Source organism: Colias eurytheme, chromosome 9 (assembly GCF_061535395.1).
Source record: "Colias eurytheme isolate Ceu_HAF_F1 chromosome 9, ilColEury1 Martin Lab GWU primary, whole genome shotgun sequence".
Lineage (NCBI taxonomy): Eukaryota > Metazoa > Arthropoda > Insecta > Lepidoptera > Pieridae > Colias > Colias eurytheme.
In genome coordinates this window covers 7669383-7693126 of record NC_142988.1, presented here as the reverse complement: position 1 = coordinate 7693126, position 23744 = coordinate 7669383, and the positions used below count along the sequence as shown (strand labels likewise).

The following is a 23744-nucleotide window of genomic DNA, read 5'->3' as shown; positions in this document are numbered from 1 at the left end:
CATCCTCGTACTTCAAGGAATATAAAAAGAATAATAGAAAAGAATAATCGAAATCGGTTCAGCCATTCACACGTGATGCCGTGACAACGCGAAACGGGTGCAGACCCGCCGCCTTTTTAATTTTTATAGCTCCCGCCGCGCAGCGCGTCCAACGCGGTGATTCTTTTACTATAACCTGCCCAGGAGTATGAAGAATAATTGTGCCAAATTTAGTTAAAATCCGTCGGTTAGTTTTTGTTTCTATAACGAATATACAGACAGACAGACAGACAGACAGACAGACAGACAGACAAAAATTTTACTGATTGCATTTTTGGCATCAGTAGCGATCCCTTATCACCCCTTCATAGTTTTTTTTTAAATATATTTCATGTACAGAATTGGCCTCTCTACAGATTTATTATAAGTATAGATAAGTTATCACGTCTCATCTCATCTGTGCAATGTAGCCAATGGACGCAAAAAATTATACAATTTCATTCTAGTTAAGATTTTTGAAATAGCTATTCGTTTTTCTCTTGTAACATCGAAAGTATGTTAACATTTAACTACTAAACATTATAAAGCTGAAAAGTTGGTTTGTTTGTTTGAACGCGCTTATCTCAGGACTACTGGTCCGATTTGAAAAATTATTTCGGTGTTAGCTAAGACCAACAGGAGCTTTTTACATTTCATTTAATCAGAACGAACGAAAAGTTTAACAAATACTTATATCGAAATACTGTTTAGTATCTAATTCTGATCATTCTAGAACAAATTTCAAAGTTAGAGATAAAATAAATTATATAAACTTTTACAATAACACAGATTACAGTTTTAATTGCTTCGCCTACTTATGTTTTATATCGAAAGCGATCAGAAAATAACCTTGTTAAATATTTGGATGTTGTTAATTGTATTGAATGAAACAATTAATCAATACTTATACTAAAGTATAGAGATCAAAATAATTTAGGCTGCAAATATTTACTTTCGCTTTATTTCGCTATCCCATTGCTTCTTCTTCAAACTGCTTTGAATGTTGTTCAACTGTTGAATAAAATAATTATTAAATATACTAAGTAGACTTCATCACAAATATTATCATTTTACGTTGCAAATATTGACTTTCTTTCACGAAGCAATCATTTCATTATCCTATAGGTTCTTCTAACTGCACTCACAACACTACACAACACAGACCCTGAGCGAGGGTTTGGCCATAATTCATGACGTGTCAAGTGCGGGCGGGTGCGGGAACTTTTTCAACTTCAAGCTCTAATACTTGACAAATCGATGGCCGTATCCTATTATGTCCTATATTTCAATTTGAAAAACAGATTACCTGTTTTTATTGTTACGTTGACAGATTTTATTAGTATGTCTATTATAAAAAGGTGATCTTTAGTTCCTACATATCTACTATTTTTTATATTGTTATCTATATCTATTTTGAATCTACAGCTTTTCCATTGCTATGCAAACAATTGAATACGTTGTCTCTTGTGTCATTATATCCTTATTTATCTTAGTATGAAACAATAATGCTTATTAATGCAATATTCAAAGGCTACGCTAGAGGTCCCTTCATCAGCGTTTCGGTCCTTCGTTGTAATGTCCATTATATTTCCATAACACTGGCTTCTGAGAAACTCAGTACGTAGGAAGATTCATAAATCGATTATGGTCAGTGAATGTTTAATTAATTGGGATTCAAATTAAGCTCTGAGAACTAGGTTAAATAAAGCCTCGTCATGAATTCAATCGCAGGTAAGCTCTTAACATATTACTGGACGTGATGATTATTAATTTTCATACAAACATTCCCAGCCTATTTCGCCCGCGCAGTCAATGAAAACCCCGCATAGTTCCCCTTCCCGTGGGATTTCCGGAATAAAACCTATCCTTTGTCCCGGGGTAAAAAAAGCCTATGTCCTTTCTCAGGTATCAAAATATCTCTATACCAAATTTCATGCAAATTGGTTCAGTAGTTAAAGCGTGATTGAGTAACAGACAGACAGATAGAGTTACTTTCGCAGTTATAATATTATATATGTAGTATGTATATATATATATATATATATATAGTATAGTATATAAATAGTATATAGTATGGATGAACGAACAGATTGACAATTGAATTGAAGTACATTAATTAATTGTCATTTCTAATATACGTACATAAACTAACTAAAAGCGTATGTGCCAAGCACACGTGTCAGAAGCGAAACTTCTATGGCAAAATTCAAAGACACCAAAATCGTCGCCTTAATCTATGTCATGACTAGACATCGGATTATATGCATTTGCATATTTGCATGTGCAAATGCATAAAACTCTCTATTTACGGCGTTAGTGCATATTTTAGCCTTTTTCCCCCAATCGTGCATATTTCGTTAAGTAGCGGGAGTTTTGATTGGTTGACTAACCTTTATTAGCCAATCAGAACGCTCAGCGAGTAAACAAACCCTATTCTGGCATGGTAAAATGGCAAAAAATTACAAAATGGGCTCCATCTTAAGTAAATTTTTAGCCTTTCAAAATAGGGCTAGATTACCCTTTTGGGGCTAAAAACTTAAAACACGGGTTGAATTCCAGAAAAGGGCTAGATTTAGCCCGAAAAGGTCTAAGGTGGCAAAACTGGTCTCGCGGGTGACAAATGTCACAAATTTGCGCTCGAAAATTGTATATTGCCACAAAAACTATATTAATTTGAAGAAAATTTCACTTTTTTTGTACAATCATTGATTAAAATATATATAAAAATAAAGGTTTTTGATTTTGTATTGTGCATATTTTAGGCATATCAGTCGTTTTTAGTGCATATTTCGGCATTTTTTAGTGCATATTTGCATGCATATTTTGGCATTTTGTTAGTGCATATAATCCGATGTCTAGTCATGACGGTATTGCCATGATACGACCTTGAAATTTTACTCTCAACGCGCCTAAAGAAGTTACACTTCCAAATGTCATTTATTATTCTTGAAAGTAATATGACAGTACCTAATATATTAAAAAAAAATACAAATAAGCAATCAACCATCGCTCAAAGCATAATATCGTCACATAGTTATATTCTATAAATATTTTAAACCCTTTTTTACACTTGAGATTGGTAAAGTATTTATTGTTAGAAAATAGAAACTACAACAAGATAAACGTATAGGTAATAAAAATAGATAACTTTATCTCTGAAAAGCTATATCCTCCTGAAAGATAGGAAGCGTAATAGTGTAGTAAATAAAATTCTATTAGGTTCGTGAACTTATCAACCTTGTCTTGCTTTATAATGTTTATTTTTCAATAGTAATTTAACATTGATTTTAAATGTTCAAGTTAAATGTGTCGGTCTCAAAGGAGGAATATGTATCTTGCAATTTTCTTAATATTGTTCTAAGTTTTAACCCACAAGGTATAGTCAGTATAGTTTTGTAATTGTACTAAAATGAGAAAAAGATTATCCTATCTTATTAATTTTATTAAAGAAACATGCTTTCTTTGTTACAAGAAAGAGGTCTCTTTCGTTTATCTATATAATAGATCTATGTATAAAAGAAAATCGGGTTAGTTACACAACTTATAACTCAAGAGCGAATTTTAATTACTTTTGGTTTGTTTAATTTTACTACCATGGATTAGAGTTTTGCAAACACAAAAAAAGTTAACTCGAACAAATCCTGAAAAGGCAGATAGTTTCATGCATTACATTATATTGCATCAGTAATTTTTTAATAATTTATGAATAATATTTTTATGGGTATAAAATAATTATTTTGCAACTAAGTATTTGATTATTCCTCTTATAATAAATTAATAATTGCTTAATTTGTTGTGAGTAGTTAGTTGATAGGCGAGTCGTGTTTCAGCCCGAACACGCTTATATTGGACAAAAGAAATTAAACGTGATATGATTAAAAGCAAACACAAACCATCGATTTTGTGTGGGCGAGGCTTTCATGACCTAATTTTATCAAGTAAGTGGTAATTCCCTACAGGTAAATTTAAAATAACTACATTTCATTTACATCGAGATAAGAAAACTTTCCTCACAAAAGTAAACAACGGACCACCAAGTTGTGGCTTGCTTCGATTACTACTTGAATAAGTGGAGTTTACAACTAACTTTACTAAGAATAAAAAAAATCGGTCAAGAACGAGTCGAACTGGCGACACTAACGTTTCCGTACAAATATGCGTTATTAGAAAACAAATAACGAGCAACTTCAAACGGAAAATAATTTACTCACCCATCCAATTTATAGCTTATAATATTTACTCCAAAATATCCTCAATAGTAAAGATAATTTATTGAATAAATCAAACAGACACTTTATGAATTATGATCATCGAGTATTTTAACAGTTAATTGAATACCGATACATTCTATTTTACGTAATTTTAGATTTTAAATACAATCCCTCATGCTATAATATGTGCGTCATTTTAACGAAATTTCCACGAGATATAAAGAAAGAAATGTTTTTCTAAAGAAATGGATAAGCAAAAGCTATGCTTTTATAAGAATACCCGTGAGTATGCAGGTATAATGTTACACGGCGAGCCTTGGAAGCTTGAATATTTTTTTCATAATAAATTGTATTAATATACAAATGGAACCTTTTGTAAGTGCTTTCAATAATAAGGAAAATGAAGCTTCCAATAACTTGAACAAACTACCGTTAACGAGTTCAGATTCTCTACACTTCATTTTATTTTCCATTATAAAGAGATTGTATGATGAAATTCTGCTAATTAATATCTACTGTTCCAAAATGAAATCCCAAGGGTTGTTTCGGTTTTAATTGTTTTTTCAGCAATTAAACTTTCTGGTAAATTTTCCGTTCTATTTCAATGCTTGTTAATTAAATTAAAAATTATGCGAGTAATATATATAAAATAAATTTTCCAATACCAGGAATAATCTCTCCTAGGAATAAACATTTCCCCACAAAAAATGATTTCATGTCTTCAATTCCTATTTTTCTTAATAGCTCTCATACATTAAGCGATAGTTTACGACTTCCTTCTATCCAATATGTCACTAATAAACCGAATGGTGGCTATTTTATTAGCGATCGTTATTTCGTCTTCATTGTTGATGCCGACACCTACGAAAACCTGTTTAGGGCGCGTCGGAGAAACTCAATTACGTTTTTGACACATGATTAACGGTGAAATGGGCTTATTTTTATATTACCTACGTACGAAAATAAATTAACATTAATTATTATTTACACAAAAAACTTAAATCTGGATTTACTGTAGAATAATACAGAATCAGAGCAGAATGAATAATAAATATAGGTTTCTGTGAAATCATTCTAAACAGGTTCGCCATAAATCTCTGAATTAAGCTTTACTTCTTATTTACAAAAGTTTACAAAAGTAAATAGATAAAATTTGCAAGAACAACAAATGTCCCTTTTTTATCCTCTTTACCATAACAAGAAATGCCACATTCGTAGCTCAAATAATACATACTTAAAAATACATATATGTATTTTAATTTCGTCAAGTAAATATTATTAGCTTTGATTCATCTATAAAGACCAGTATTATTTTTAAATGAATGTCTGGAACAGGTTGATTTTCATGTAAATGTATGTAAATATACATGTACTCTAGGAAAATTGTTATTTAATAATATGTAGGTACATTTCTTCGACGCTCTTCATTGAATGAAATTTCGATTATCTCTATACATAAAATTTTGTATCTTTTGTAATAATTTTTTCCTGTTTCATAAACGTTTTTGTATTATCGAAGATAGGTAATGATATACCGTCAATTCTTGGAAAATATAAATATTTCTCTGCATATTATAGTATATTGTACTAAATATATGTAATGTGTACTTGTATTTTTTTTTGCCTAACGGATCTTAGTCGTCCATTAATGTACATAATAATTCAATAAAGGATTTTTATTTTATTTTTATTTATACACTCAGACTTAATTTGAGGAATTCGTGTCTTTAATATTGTTCATGTAAACATACAACCTTTGTAACTTACCAGCATAGAACATGAATTTTTCATTTAACCTAAAAAGACATTTGCGCAAAATCAACAAAAAACTTTATCTTTGAGTAGCCATTACGCTTACGAAGCCAAAGTTCTTCATTAGGAATCGTATATAAAAGTTACTGAGTTATTCTGTAAACATTTGCTTTTGAAATTGTTGAAATAAGGATACGGTTAAATGTTATTTTTCTACTCTGTATGTCCAATTAACGCATTAAATTTTTACTCTATCTACCGCAATCGTCTTTTTATGACATTTTACCACACTTTATGAGAGAAGTCCGTAGCATTGTTTTATGGAGATTAAACTGTTAACTTGTTTATAACAAGATTAATCTCCATAAAACAATCCCGAGCGTCCAATGATAATTTCACAGGAGCCTAGAAGAATCTAATGGTTATCATTTGCACAAGCTCTAGAAAAAGCCTGTACAGGGCGGAAAAATAAGCTTGTCGTATATTGCTTGCGCTACATGTTTTTCAGCTAGTTTTAAAAAAGGATTCATCCTACGTGACATAATTGGGTGAATAGGTATCTATATTATAACAGATGTTTGAATTTCTTATTTAATATCAGTTTTTTTATCATAAAATGTAGAGCATTGTATTCGGAAAACATCCAACATTATACTTTCTGATAAGACTTTGAATTCCACTCACGTTCATTTAATTCTAGAAAGCCAACGAAGTATCTCTGTCTAATATAGGACATAAAGTATTTTATGAAGTTTCTTCTATGAAATATGCGTGAAGAAAAAAGGTTTTTGTAGCATAATGCTCCCAAATGTAAAAAATCAATCACACAATCTCGTACATAGATTATGCTTTAGATATGCTTTACAATGTTTATGATCCTATATTAACTTATTGCAATACTTCATTTATTATACTTACTACGTCATATTTACTTGTAAAATTTGAAGTTTCCTCCCGTGATTCACAATATGTCATTCGTTTATTATTATTCGTAAATAAACCATGTCTCGGTATCTTTGGGGTATAGTCCAAATTCTAAATGAACCATCGAGCGATTTATTGGATATATTTAAATGTCGTTCAAACACACAAGAAGCAGAAAAATGCGTGTCTAATAATCAAATATCAGGCGACGCTAATTTGAAGGAGGATAAAAGCGTTCAAGTTATCTGTTTTGATTCTGATGAATTTCACCTTGATCACGACCGGCGAAAGAAAATTGAAGTGCAATCGAAACTCGTACAAGTTAATAGATCACGTTCGAAACATCGGCAAGTTTGTAGCCAATTTGATAACCCTCTAAATGATATAGCGAATAAAAACACCAGCGCAATCAATATATCGATACCTGAGTGTGATATTGGGACTAACACCTCATTTATTCGTTCTAAAATGAACGCAGAAACAGAACCAATGCACTTTAACGTTTGTCCTAGGCACCGAGAGGTTTTTAAGGTTCTAGAAAAGTGGCCACATGTCAAGATGAATATTAAAAAATCTGCTCATCCTCTCGAAAATATTTGGGCTAAAATTAAAGAAAATCTTAGTAGACTTCAAATTCAGAAAATTAACAGTATTCCTGATTATTATCAGTCTGATAAACATATTCTTATATTATATAAACGTGTAAAAGTAAAATCATAATATTTACTCCTTAAAAGTGATTTTATTTTATTTGCAATCATAATCAATCTACTCAAATCAGCAACACCTCCACTATTTAGTAAAATATTATCCTACATAAGTAATAAAGGAGGTTCTTGTACACCATAGAGCGTATACGCACTATGCGGGTAGCCGCATTGCGGGTAGCCGTCCGGCTGACCGCAAGCACAATTATGTACGTAATATTCATTTCTATGCGCACTGTGCGGTCTGCGGTAGCCGCATCGTAGTGCTTCATCGTAGTGCGTAGCGTATACGCTCTAAGAGCGTATACGCACTATGCGGGTAGCCGCATTGCGGGTAGCCGTCCGGCTGACCGCAAGCACAATTATGTACGTAATATTCATTTCTATGCGCACTGTGCGGTCTGCGGTAGCCGCATCGTAGTGCTTCATCGTAGTGTGTAGCGTATACGCTCTAAGAGCGTATACGCACTATGCGGGTAGCCGCATTGCGGGTAGCCGTCCGGCTGACCGCAAGCACAATTATGTACGTAATATTCATTTCTATGCGCACTGCGATGCGGCTACCCGCAGACCGCTCCGGTTGCTCTGAGAACTACGCCACGAGTGACGGCTAGCCGGACGGTTGCTATACGCACTGTGCGGTTCAGTCTGCGGCTGCCCGCCATTGAGTGAGTGTGGGCACATGGTTGCAAAATGCTTGCTCTCATCTCGTGTTTGCAAATGAGGATGCACCCAGTACTTCTTTCTTTGCTTTTCTTCTTTACGTAACGTGTGTAAATGTAGTAAATAGCTGCAACTTCTTCCATTTCCATCTTTGAAAAGGATCGACATGACCGCAAATCGCAACGGTTCTTCAACCGCACTATGCGGGTAGCCGCATTGCGGGTAGCCGTCCGGCTGGCCGCATTCGCAACCGCATCCTGCGGTCAGCCGGACGGCTACCCGCAATGCGGCTACCCGCATAGTGCGTATGAACCCTTAAGGTTACTTATATACGATTATGTGCGAGAGCCTATTTTTCGTTTCGTAAACTGTATTCGTAAAAGGCCCAAAGTGAACTTTGTTATTCCTTAATTCAATAAAAGAGAAACAAAACACTCCATTCATTTTGTCCAGCAATTTTCCGCGGCTTATTTATACCTAATGAATGAAGAAAGGTAGGTTAATTTAACGTTAAATAAATAAAATGTAACAGAAGACTTTTGTGGAACTCTGAAGATGAAAGAAAATATTATATAGGTTTCTTTTGGTTCACCGTAACATGTTTATTCTTTGTGAAAATTATTTCAAGTCTAACAAACATGTTATGAAAATTTGTTACTTACTAGGTACCTGTATTAAAGTTGAAAAGTTACTTGAATAATCTATACTAATATTATAAAGCTGAAGAGTTTGTTTGTTTGATGAACGCGCTAATCTCAGGAACTACTGGTCCGATTTGAAAAATTATTTCGGTGTTAGATAGCCCATTTATCGAGGAAGACTATAACAAGGCTATAATATCATCAAGCTAAGACCAACAGGAGCGGAGCAATGCGTATGCGTAAATTCGTGAATTATAATAAACGCAGACGTCACCTTCCCCACATAATTGAGGTACCTACATTAAAAAACAAAAAATATAATGAATTCCATGACATGTATTTATTAATATCGGTCCAATTATAAAAATATCGTTTATTACCAGCAAATTGGAAACCACAAATTTATGTAGGTACCTACCTTTTAAATTTACGACAGTCTGCATGATATTTATTATTCCAGGTGTGAAATGTAAAAAATATAGGGCTTATGGGTCAGAATAAATGGATTAACATGAATCCACAAATCATCATAACACCCTACGCCACACAAGCTTTTTGAATGAATTTATGATATCATCTATCACCAAACAAATTCACAAAACCAACACTCCTTATTTATTACTTACGTTGACAGGAGCCCGAAAATTAATGCTCAGTGCAAAATGAGAACAATTGGCTCTCATTAACGAGTTTATGCCGCTCGATGTCTCCGTTACATTAATAAGTTAAGCCTCTAAACTTTTCATTGTCTCTAAGAGTCAAGTTGTGGCTACTCTTATTAGTTTTTCCTCAATACTTTTATTGTACTGGTGGGAAAATTCTTTACAAATTGTATGGAAAAAGTTACATTGCAAAGTTACCTGTAGATGTTCTTTAAATAAATAAATATAAATAACTTTTATGTTTTAAGGCCCCTTAATTCAGAATTACATCCTTCTATTACTTATACAGGTAAAATTTTTAACACGATGTTTAATATACACAGTGGTAAAAATCGGCATGAAAATTTAATGATCACTCAAAAGAGTCGAGAGATTTTTCAACGAAGGTCATCGGAGCGTAGTCCACTCACTTAAATATTCAACGGCCAAACCTAGCATTACCGTTTTTCTGCAAATAAGCAAAATCGTCGTTTCGTAATACTATAGTACTAACATTCTTTAGATGTTCGTCGAGATAAATAATAGCACTTCTACAAGAGTACTCTACCACTACTAAATATTGTACAATACGACTTTCGTTGTAATGTAGACCGTGTCCATATTTTATTGGATTGAAATTAAATGTTATTATTATTTTAATTATTGAAATGTATACATGTATTCCATTTTAAAAATACCCGTAAGTAAGTTGAAGAAAATATACAGGGAATTAGAGTTTTTTGAGAAACTAAACGCCCGTTCATCATGGAGTTCATATGGAGATTTAACCTAAACTGAAAATCAATATTCAACATTTAAGTTACATTTCCTTAAAAATATTTTACTTATCTTCAAATGTCGCTGTCGCGTCGTGTAGGTATGTAAGCTGTTTCGGGGAAAAACACTTATCGGTGATAAAACATGTTCTAATTAATAGTATTCATACATATGAAGTTTGAGGCTCTTTTCAGTAGAGTTTACTCCTTTATTATTTTATCTTTTCAGTATTCAACGGACAATTTTGAGAAATTGTAATATCGCCATATGTTCATAAAGCCCACGTAGAAAGTTTATTGGTACTTGTCTCTCGAGTTTTCCAGCGACATGCACGACTTTCTCACAGACAATTTGACTTGAGTCGTAGTTTTACGTTTCATATTGTATTTAATATTTATGGACTTGGTTCTCTTTCGTAAAGGTATTCTTTCGTTTGATATAAGGGTAAAATCTCTATTTTTTTAAAATCGATCGATCATATTCAGTTCTTATAATCATGTTAAATTAAAACCACTCAACCCGCAAACCAAATAAACAAACCACGAAGTTGCTTCGATCTTAAATTAGATATTTTTTATTTATAGAACATGATAGTAAAGTAAATGTTATTCGACGTCAACTCAAATGGAAAAAGTCAATTTATTTGGCATTCATGTACACATAAGCCTGGGACTGTTTAATGAAATGGAATGAAACGAGATCAGTCATTTTTTTAAACAGAATCTCACATGTTGGAGTAGCTTTAGAGTCCCAGAATGAAAGCAAATACATTGAAAATGCTTTCACGAGTTCTCTTTTAATCTATGTGAATACAAATACTTCAATACTATAGGATTCAAGTACTTGGTTTCACGGAATGAGCCATATGGATATAAGGTCTAAAATATTGTATCATATATAACGTTATTCGCTATTTATCTAGAGCTGCCATAGTTAATATTGCAGATAACGTCTACACGAGATGCTTGGGTTATGTTTACATACTTTGTCACTTTTATTACAATTCGATACAAAGGGGAACTCCGCGACTTTATTATTTGAAGTGAGGAAAGACATGTTATATTTTCATGGGAGACACAATAAGAATGGAATATGAAGGTAAAGGAACCAAAAAAATTCAAGACAATATGAATTAATAATAGCCGGAAAAATGTTATTTACAAGTTTCATATAATTTATTCCCAATAATACAATATTACGTTATAGCTATACAAAACAATAATATATATTTATTATTTATTTCATTTCGTATTAAGTCAAATAATACAAAAGTAAATATTTAAACTTTTACTCTCACAAATATTTTTATTGGTCTAAGTCTAAATCCCTAGTTACTGCTACGTTGTACACATATGCATATTATTATACTTATCATAACATTGTGTGAATGAGTTTTATTAAGGTTTTATGATAATTCAATATATGATTTCAATGAAAAAATACAAAAAATATATTACAAACTAGCAACTGTAATGTATTAAGATTGAAGATATCTTTCTCTTGCCGTAGACCCTCGTAGCGAATGCTCAGTACAATGCCGAGATGTCCATTTCATCATTTAGGGCTCTTTCAATTTATGCGTTTCGTATCGGACCGCTACAGTGCCGGAGCGGTGCGTTTGTCGTACGGCGCACGGCCGGTCGTTTGTTTTCATACAAAATGCACGGTGCGGCAACAGTGCGGCGTCCGTACCGCGAACGCTCGACAGCAGGACGGCAACGTCGCAAGTCCCATAGGTATGTCGGAAATGCAATAAAGTATCGATGTATATCTTAAATCATTTAAGTAACATTACTTAATGATCTAACTTTCTAAGATGTATATCGTATCAATGTTTTTTGAAAATATCAATATCGATATTGATATTTTTATTAAAAAATATAGATATATCGGTATGATTTGACAGAGAATATTCGTGCTCTAAAAATTAATTTTTTGGTCTAATCTAATTCAATCACAAATTCAATCATCTTGCATTTCTACGGATACTCAAGTACAGAAATACGCGCGTTTTGAGGTTATAATATATAAGTTAGCCGTGGTAATAATACGGACGGGCAGTTGAAGAGCACTAACAGTAATGTTTCTTCGTCAGCGTCCATGGCTTAACTCCCGTATGTATTACTTTACTCTTTGGCTTAACTGGTGTCAAATAAATTTAAAACAGCACTAGCATACAAACGCACGGCAGTTAGATACGCTTTCAATTTAAGCGTTTGGTAACGGACTGCTACCGTACTGCAACGGCACGGCAGCGGGTTATAACTAGCGGCACGGAAAACGTGCGGCAGCGGTCCGATACGAAACGCATAAATTGAAAGAGCCCTAATTAATTATTAATATCTACCATTGAAGATTGTTATGTACAATGATATAATTAAAATATGTTACAAATATGGAAATACAGACTATGGAAGAGAAACAGAATACTGACTACTGTAAATTTTTATTTTTTTACATTTCACATCTATTTCATATGAATATTGGAGTAACAAAGAATTTTACGAATAACAATAATATTAGACTGATGCCTTAGACGACTTGGCCTGTAAATGTTTTACAAATAATCTGAAATTATAAAGCGGCTCCGTGGTAAACGGTGGTCCCTTCGAATTTTCATTGTGAAAATTGTTCTCTCCTTTTGTGAAAATATAACGTTATAATTGGTAATCACTGAAGTTTTATATATATACATATCAAATGTGTTCAAAATAAATTATTCATATGTATTAAATGAAACATTTCTTTTTCGTATCATAAATATCATGACATTTAAAAATTATTTACAATCTACTCATTTCACTACAATGTCTCATGTTTGCAATATAATTACGTTACTTACAAGTTACACAGTGCGCGCACGAGCAACTTTGTCTCCGCAACGTTTTTGTCTCCGCAACTATTTTGTCTCTCCCACCCATGGGCTAGTATGAAAGTGCGCGCACGTAGCGACGCAACTCCCCATACAAATTGATGGGAGAGACAAAATAGTTGCGGAGACAAAGTTGCTCGTGCGCGCTGGCTCTTAGAGTTACGAGTCCATCTATTCTAAAATAATTTTACACTTTTATATTAAAATTATTTCCTCTCGCTGTAATGGAGTTAATAAAATTGTACAAGGGTCTTGTATACGCAAAGGAAACACTTAGGCCCTTCGCTCATGGAGCTACTCAAAAAGAACTAGTCACAAACTCAAATTACTAACGAGTTGCCTGAGCGTCACAGCCCATACATGTTCTATGGAGATTCGCACACGACGCGACTAGTTACTAACTGGTAAGTAACGCGTTAGCAAACAATCACGCGCGACGCGTCGTGCCGGTCTCCACGCTACTGGTTTCCCGAGTTTCTTTGTTTTTTATGATAAAAATGAACGAGCAAATAACAGAAGTGACTGAAACCTTATAACTTGAGTAGCGTTGTATGCGAGATACAATTTGTAACTGGTTTGTAATCGTAATTACTGATTAGTTCAGTCATTTTTGAGTAGCTCCATGAGCGAAGGGCCTTAAAAGCAGGTTTAATGAAAAATTTACGTCAACATTCTCGCGTGTTTCCAATTAGTCTAGTTAAGATTTCAACATACGTCTATATTAAATTAAAAGGTCAGAATTTAATCTGATAAAGATGTGATTTTGATATGGTATTATGTTTATATAGTATAATATGTGGGATCACGCGTCGGCACGAATTGGGAAAGCTCGCAATTATAAAAACACATTTGCAGAGACATGACCCCTGAAAATGTCCATGTGATAGTCGCATACCACGAGGCGGCCCACTGGCTCTGTTATCCACTATTATATATAAAAAAATCCTAAGAATTTATGTAATTTACTTATTTTTAAGTACCTACTTCTCAAATTAAATTAAATAATATTTTAGCTATTTATTCAATATAGATTTTTGAAGGCACAGAGCCCAATGTAGCAATTGTAAATATTTGATTAACTATCTATGAATTTAAATATTCGTTCTACAAATAATTATTTTCACGGGTCGGATCAGTTTCATTCTTGTGACGCATTTGAGCCATTTATTTTTATCGAAAAATAATATAAAGGTGAACGAAAAGTCTATCCGTCTTTACGAATGCAAAGTAGCGGAAATTAAATCCTTAACAAAGCAAATTGAATGACAATAAATAATATTCCTATATTCTTGTTTTCATTTTCATTTTTATTTTTATATGCTGGATATATCTATCTAGCTGGATATATATATCAAAGCGTTCCCTTTTTGTTTACATAAAAAATCATGTATCTTTTGTCAAACGTATACCTTAGGTAAATGTATCTTAAGTACATCTAAGGATCTTTTCTTTTTACAGGCAGACAGTGTTTTTCTATACGTTGATGTACAAAGTAACACACTAATAATGAGTTCGTTAAGATTGCAAACTAAAGTTTTCGTCTGGATCGTTATCAAGTAATGTCGAACTTATGAAAACTTGGGTTTTTAAACACATAAATAGTAAAAGCCAATCGCATCTACACTTATAGACAACCTAACTTTTACAAAGGTTTAGTCAACATATTTACATTTTATTTTATGTTAAAAGCGAAACAATAGCAAATATAATTCTTATTATGTACGACTCAGAGCAATTTTGTAAATTCCTATTGTAGTACATGACATAATTGTTTCTAATAGACATCGTGTCTTCCATATCTCAATTAGATTTAATTTATCAATTTTTTTATTATATTCGTTAAAGGATATTGACCAACAAATGTCTGATTAAAATCCCCGACGGAGAATAGATTGGTATCCCATTCCCAGACTCACATCGGGTGCATTAACACACTCGTGCAACGAGCGTAGTTGATGAGCGAAACAAATAAAAACACGCATATTAAAACAGTGCACTCGCTATTCACTTTGATATTCGCGTATTCGTTCCAGGTGTGTTAAAAGGGAAGACGAATGTGGGAATAGTGGTTTGTGATAACACTCATATACGAATGTTTCGTCGAATGAGAAAGTGGAGTACACGAATGTGTAAATGCACCATCAGGTATTACGTTTGTGAAGCGTTGGCCCTTGCTTTTATTGAAGGTAGAGCCGAAAGTCTAGTGGCGCCCTTTGTTCCATTGAGTCATACCATTTTTAACAAGTTGTAGCTGTAGTTACCATATTTTTCAATAACACTGATTTCTGCTTTAACATTCATGTTTTATCAACGACTAGGTGCTATATTTCACGTAATTCGTTTTGACGCTCCAAATGACCACTCCACTCGCTCTTGGCACTCCAAAGGCTGTGTTACTCGAGATAACAAGAGAATCTCGAGTAACACATATATTAGAGCTCCTAAAAGTATATAGAAGTAATAAAATATTGCAGTGTTATGAAAACAGACAGAGTCCAATAAATTCGATTGCTGTGGCGGGCTTGTCAGGAGCTTAATTGTCTGAGGCTACAGAAAGACGTGCTCTCAATGTAATATTACTATCTAACTTCTTCGGTTTTAAGTAAAATATTTTACTAATGAAGAGATCCACTTACAGGGCAAATGAACCCCCAAAACAGATACATAATTACTTCTAAAATTAATGATTTGGGTCAACATAACCATCAACTGTCATTGAATACGTAAATTACATACCTACCTCGATCATAAGCGACTTTCATAATTGAAACACTTAACCTCGACGACCCACCCCTGATGAATACCGAGTAAAAATTTTAATTGTCAGTTGATCGGTTACTCTGTTTATCATAAAGGATTTTTACAAATACTTATTTTTGCATAAACATGAAGAATTAGTATAACACGTCATCAATATATTTTATTCGTACCAAAAAAGTCACTTTCAACAAAATCACGCAACTCACAATCTTTTTATATTTTCCATATACAGGCACAGTCATTTTTATTTTGTTTTAGTAGATCATTTAATATTGTACATCCGTACCCTGGCAAACAATTGGCCCAATTTACCGATTGCCTATTACTAATTTTATGTATAATATATAATAAACTATTGCTCGTAAAGTATGACGGCGACTCATAAAGATAATAATATTAAATAACTAACTTTTACATGTTATGAGTAAGCACCATTCATTAAACCTTGTTAATTAAAATGTTCGTCGCATTCTTCGTAGCTAATTAAATTATTCAAGAACATTATATTACAATACGTACATACTACACATCAATAATATTATACGGCACATTTAAGATAGTGCGAACCTCATTTTCATAGAAATGGATATATGAGCTGGATTCGTGTTTATGTAGTCAATCGAGAACTTTATGCAAATGGAATTCAATGAGAGATGTGTTTCATACGAAAGTGGCTTACTTAAACCGAGATGACTAGAATAATCGTTCAATTTGGAGCCCTTTAGGGAAATGGTGTATAATTATATTATTATACGCTCGCAGCTAAAGTGGCTGCGCTGCGCTGACGCTACGCTTTCACGGTGGACGTCGTAGTAAGCGGTTCCCTCTCCGTCCGCGACGGGATGGAGAGAACCTTCCTCGCGAGGCGCGTGAATGTGGATCGGAACTGGCGACTCATGCTGCAATACAGCACGAAGTTCACTGCTGACCCCACGAGAGCCATTAGGTCCATCACTTCGCCTGTGAACAATTCATTCATTCATTCATTTCGTATATTTAATTCCGCAACACTAGATATTATAAAAAAAAAACACGAAATAAATTTTCCTTAAAGAAAAAAGTACAATATGTCACATAAATTCTATTAAATTTAAGTAAACATAATTTACGACTGTTATCCATCAAATGTTCGGCAAACTTGTGACAATCCTTAAATTTCCAAGAACGCAAAATGTTTAGTATACCTATAGGTACCTATACAGAATACTTTAATGAAAGATCAACAACTTTGTTGACTGATATTATTGTCTGTTTTATTAGGTAGCAGCTTTGTAGATTACAACATAAGTCGATTATTGACATTTCAAATCAAGCTTATAATTCCTTATAATTCCTTATTGTTGCAAGGATCCTATCGTCCTTGCAGAATATAATGTATTTATCTATGAGCAGAAAACACTCAATATTTAATATGCACATTATTATCAGCTGTATTGGTCCAATAGTTTTAATCCGTAACTAGATTTCCGCCCGCGGCTTCGCCCGCGTTTTCAAAGTAAAACCCGCATAGTTCCCGTTCCCGTGGGATTTCCGGGATAAAACCTATTCTATGTGTTAATCCAAGTTACCCTCTATATGTGTGCTAAATTTCATTGTAATCGGTTCCGTAGTTTTTACGTGAAAGAGTAACAAACATCCATACATCCATACATCCATACATCCTTACAAACTTTCGCCTTTATAATAGTATTAAGATTAGACTATCGCCAAAAGATACACATTGCATAAATATTCTTTAGTTATTTTTATATATTTAGATAGGTAATAGTATTTTCAATAATTAGAACAACGAAACTTACAACGTAAGGAAATTGCGAATCAAGTTGCGCTTTACTAAGTACTTTAGATCTATGAATTAAAATTATAGGATCATTCTATAATTGAAGAAATTAAATCCACTTGAGATCTCTACGCTCTACTAGGTACGCTAAATTTTATTAATTCTATATTGTTTTTAAATTTATAAAAACTGAAGCAATACTTATCCATAATTTAATATTTATGCATTTATTTCTTTAAATATTAATTGGCTTAATGTATTTATCTTTAACTGTTACATATCTCTTGTTTGTAAGCTGTTGGTTCTCCAAGTAAAATAAATAAATATCTGTATTTATATAGAGAATATATTATATCCATATTATAATTAAATAATATAAATTTGTATCCCTTCAGTTGTAGTTTTTAAATAAAAATATACATACTATTGTACAATAAGCAATATTGTGATCCTGTTTCATATTGAATTTGATATGATAAATGATATATGACTCGGATCACAATCGGACAACGATTTATTATGCAGATCCCAAAATTGGCATCGCGTCTGTACAAGTCAAATAAAATATTTTGCAATATAGTACCTACTGTTATTACAACATTCCTATAAAAAAGTGTAATTTTCCAACATATAGTACAAGTATAGTACCCATAATAAATCTTACGAGTATTAAAATTATATTCAGGATTTTCCTTTCTTCAAAAAAAGCCAATACATATTATTATTCTTGAAGGAAATCTTAAAAGAATTTGTATTTTTTGCAGAATTTATGAATGAGAAAGAACCCATGTTCACTCAAAGTGACGACGCGAAAAATTTCGGAAGTTTTATAGATTGATAACGTAGCTAATTTGATACTTATAAAGAAAAATATACCCACACATTCCTTAAAAGCTATCTTTGCTAGACTTATTTAGTACATAAGCCGGCTTTCTCTACAATCTTATAAATTTTTTACTTAAGATTAAGATAATAATATGCAGGTCTCAGGTGTGGATGTAAATACATATTTACTTTTATATTATATTTTCTCCACTGTTATTTAATTATTAATAGGGAAAATGGAGCTGCTTCATAATATGTTGGTATTTTAGAAGTGCCTCTAGTTAACCTCTAGTTATTGTTATTGAAACTTTATTTTATTACCTCGGCTTGATTTTTGTGATAAAACTGTGACATACTTAACGATCGGCCAACTATGCCCACAAAAATGGATTGCAACAGTATTTTCCCGAGTCATATAAGGATGTATCAATTATTTATTTTTTTTGTTAAACTAGAACAAGATTTTCAAAGAACATCATGAATCGAATTTATTTCATTAAATATCTATTACTAATTCCTACTTTTAAAGCATAAAAATAAATATTTTCAAACCGACTGCTCCCACCTCCCCCTGAAGCATTGAAATATTCATAAAACTAAACAAAACACACATATTATTACCGTTTCGAACCATTACGTGGATGGCAACATTTTTTACTAATGTACATTTATAACTCCTAGATTATATTATAAGTGTTATCTAAGACGACGTGTCTACGACCAAATACTCGTAAACTTTATCGAATTCAATCAAGACTTTGGGGGATTTCGGTGACTTTTATGACATCATTGGCTTATGATAGGCATAAAATTGACTTTACTTCTTAAATAAACGTTAATGGGCTTTATTAATTTTGATATTTTGATGGGATCGTATTTATTCAAAGACGACAATAGACTTTGTAATCGTTATTAACTGAATATAGATAGAATAAAAGGTCACTGCATTTCCACTACCTAAAAGTAATAAATTAATAATAATACATTTAGCAATTTTACTTAGCTAAATCAAAACAGTTAAAACCAATTTAAAAAAGACATCTACTATAAATCCTCCGTCCTTTTTAGGAACGTCGGTTAGAAATGAGGATGATTAAATTATATTTTTTTACATTTTACTAATCTAATACTAATCTAAAAACTAATCATAGCTTTTAAATTAATCAGGCTTTGAGTTTGAATTGTAATGGTTCCAGTATTAAAATTTAACATATAGCTACATAATATAATTTAACAATAAAACGTGTACATATTTTAAAAGCTATACAAAAAGTGAGAAAATAATCAGATATATCCACAAGAACCACTAAGCTACTGTAAAATGCCAGCGTATTTTCTGGAACTTGTTTTTACGATGTAAAAACCTAATTTGAGCCAAATTTTTATGTTCAACCAACACGATATTTCACATGTCAACGACATAATAGACATTTCTCCATTCAAGTTATTCCATCAGAAGTCGTGAAGAAGCTCTATATTGCTTTATTATTTGTTGAAATATTGAGTGATATTTTATTTATTTATTTCTGTTTATATATATCTTTTGATAGATTGTTGTTTCAGTTTTTTAGTTGTACGCTTTTATCGTGAAATTGAAGTTTTAACAGTAACAAATTTGCATTAGGTATTATTTATTCAGATAAAAATGCATTAATGATTATCAATATTCTTCTAAACACTCCAAGAATTTCAGGATATTTCACGAATGTTTTAACCTCGTATTGACTCATTAAAATCGCAATATTTCGTCAAAAGTGATACAAAATTAAAAATGCACAACTAACTAACCTTGTGTAGTCAGTTGAAATCTCAAAGCAGTGCGACAATCAAGGGACGTTGAATTCGTCTTTCTAGGAATTTATACGAGTGTATAATTGAGCTCAGAGATATTTCAAATACGAAAATTTTACAGCAGTCTTTGACGTGGCAAATTTATTTAAAATTGTTATAGCATAAATTCCAATTTGGATTCGTTTCAAATCTGATATAAAAATAAATAGACAATTATAGAGAAAAATTTTTAAATGGATATTTGTTATTATCTTTCTAACACATACGAGTATATCACCACTCTGCCAGTTTTTACGCTTCATAGCTCGATTCAAAAAATCATTAAACCCACTGACACGTGCCAGTATTTTCTACACTGCGAGATAGGTACCTACAGTCCTCGCAAACATTTGAAACCGCGAACAAACAATGCATACACGTAACGCTACTCTGTTGGGATTTATCTTTCAGTTACCAAGTATAACAGATGACCAAATAATTATTTATCTTATATTGGCAGCTAGATAATCTATATGTTTTAGCACCAATGAGCAACCAAATAATACAATAATTATTATCAAAAATCGATCAATGCACATAAATATCTATTCCTAAACCTAAACTCTCTGACTTCGTATCGTAATATTATAATACTTACCAAATGCATAATAGCATATTTCAAAGAATTGCGGCGCGATTGCTGTGAGGAGACCAAAAAGGGCCTGAGGGAGCTCTGTAGCCAGGAACAGGCCGAGAAGCGCTACCAACATGCGAGTGGTGCGGTCTGTCCGACCACCTCCTCCCTTCTTGCTGTCTTCATTCAAACGCGTTTTCTCACCCTAAAAAATGTTGTCATTATTACTATGAATGAAAATGTTTAACTACAAAGGATACTTAGGTAATAAAGCCCTTGTAACTTAAAACAGCATGCGGTGTTATAATTATTTTTCAATATAATTGTATTGAAAACTATCATTTGTCTAAGCTAATGATTATGGTTTAATTACTTTTCAACTATAACAAAATAAGTAGTGTAACATTTCTTCATCGTCTTTTTCAAAGATTGTATTGATAATTGAGATCACGCTGGAGATTAACATAATAATATACGTCTCAAGGACCCATGTAAACACATGCTTAAGCCATTAAATCCGTCTAACATTTCCTGTAAAAGCCTTTATTGTTTTATGTTACACATTGTTATATTATTAAGTACCCATTAATCCCAAACGGTTATAGACCGTTTTCAAAGTAATGGAGCGGCGACTATAGAATCCATACAATATATTTGAAAGCGTGAAACGTTTGCTACCTACGGGCTATATTCCGAGTTGAAAGGAATAAATATCATTTGATACGTACGTACGGTACATTTAACGTATTCTTATTTAGCATGTAAATGCTTAATGCTGACACACGTACAATAGTCAGCAAGCAATTTGCATCGATGTGTGTTGCTTAATGCCCATTTATACTTGAGAGCTTTTTGAATGGTCGATAAATACTCATACATATATAGTAGGAATTGGTAGGAATCCAATGCAGAAGAAATTTTAAAAGCCAGACTACATTGCTACTCTAGTAAAAGATTAGACCTTTAAGTGGGGGAAAGTGTGCATAACAAAATAAATAAATTCAGCTGTAAAAATTATAACCTTACCTTTTTTTTACCGTTCGTTTAACTACGTAATGAAATATAGAGATAAAAAGAAACTTATAATTTCCGTTTACCTGATATCAAATAAATAACTGGTAAACTTTTAACATTATAACCTATTATACAGGTATATAAATACAAAATATTTATGTAAGTATATAAATATTAAATACCTCTACATAATAATGGTAAGGCTGAACAACGTTTGCCGGGTCAGCGAGTAAAACATATTTTATGGTGAGTCTTAATTATTACAATCTAGCATATTATATACCAACTTTGAATGAACATTTTATATTGCATCTTCGTTATTTGTTCCTGTGAATTCAATCTCAACGATTTGATATTCAGAGGAACAGATAGTGTTTTAAAGGGATATTATCTATATTAAAAATGTCACAAAGAAACCCCCGAAAAATAACCGTCCATAAATCTTTTCACGCAAGCAGATTTCTTATCAATATTACATCCATATCTATAATCTCAAATTAAATGTTGGTCATAAATTACAAGTGACTTTTATTTACTTTTATACGTAAAATGTTTTTATCTGTCCAAAACAAATAACAAAATGTATTATTGTGTCGAATACAATTAAAAATAAATATATTACCTCACTTGAAGGAATCGCCGATTTCTTTAATAACTTCTGTCGTCTTCTATCACTTGACTTCATTTTTAATATCAAACAAACACTTAAAATTGATAACACTATACACGGTATGAGTTTTATAAATACACTGTAAATCCAAAATATCGCTGTTAGTAATTCTTTGCTATTTGTCATTGTTAGAGCATACATTGGCTCTTTTACTTCCGATGCATTAGACGCCATGGTTTCGTTAATGGTAACATTAGTCTTTCCGCTCGTCCGGGGCACCTCTTGTATGTTCATTGCAAAATAAATTGGAAGACATGCTATCGGGCACACTGCATATGCCACAGCTATAGCGATACTGGTATTTCGTTTATTACATAGAGTTCTGTTCTTTTGAGGAAACTTTATCGCTATAAACCTCCAAACTGCGAGTGTTATAGTCAACCATATAGATATCGTGTGGAACGTTTGGCTGAATATTGAGTGAAAATATACAAATACCGCCCAAGCGTATGAGTTTCTATTCAATTCTGTGCCAATTTTAATATAAATATGCAGGGCAAAGGGTATATAGTCCAGCATAACTAAGAGATCAGCGACGGCGAGAGCTGTCAGTATGGAATTTGTCGAAGAAGCCATCTCTTTTCTGCTCAATACAGCGATGTTCACAGAGTTTGCAATGGAGCCGAGGATGCAAATAACTAAAGCTATGTAGCCATGGATCTTCACGTAAACGCGCTGAAAATCAAGCCCCCCTGGCAAGCAATAAGCTACGCTATCGCTCTCTAAACCAGACATATCTACTCCTTTTGTCTTGGAATACAATATTTAATTTGGTATTCTTCCATAATCTGGCATTTTCTGAAAATAAAACAGATAATTTTATATACTCAAAATAATTTAATAAATATCGAAAAATGGCAGTTGATACATTTTAAGAATTCTTGGATCGTAAGTTATATAATATCATTATACTCGTCTAACGAAGGATCAAGATCGATTTATAACGGTTATTTAATAAATTAATATCATTTCAGTATATTTTGGAACAGAGCTAAAACTTATTTTAAGTTTGTCCTAGTTTTCCTCTTATTCGAAATTATTTCTTATTTAGCGTATCATAAATCTTACTACTGGGTAAACGTTTT

General features: G+C 32.5%; 1 protein-coding gene across 1 annotated transcript; it reads right to left on the bottom strand.

Annotated features, from left to right (window-relative positions):
- Positions 1-16260: 16260 nt before the first annotated feature.
- LOC149905935 (G protein-coupled receptor dmsr-1-like) lies at positions 16261-23394 on the bottom strand. The gene is made up of 3 exons (XM_090105658.1): positions 22612-23394; positions 21000-21180; positions 16261-16926 (listed from the first exon to the last, which is right to left on the bottom strand). The coding sequence occupies exons 1-3, from the start codon at positions 23392-23394 to the stop codon at positions 16754-16756; spliced, it is 1137 nt and encodes a 378-aa protein (XP_089961784.1). The 3' UTR covers positions 16261-16753.
- Between the last annotated feature and the right edge of the window lie 350 nt (positions 23395-23744).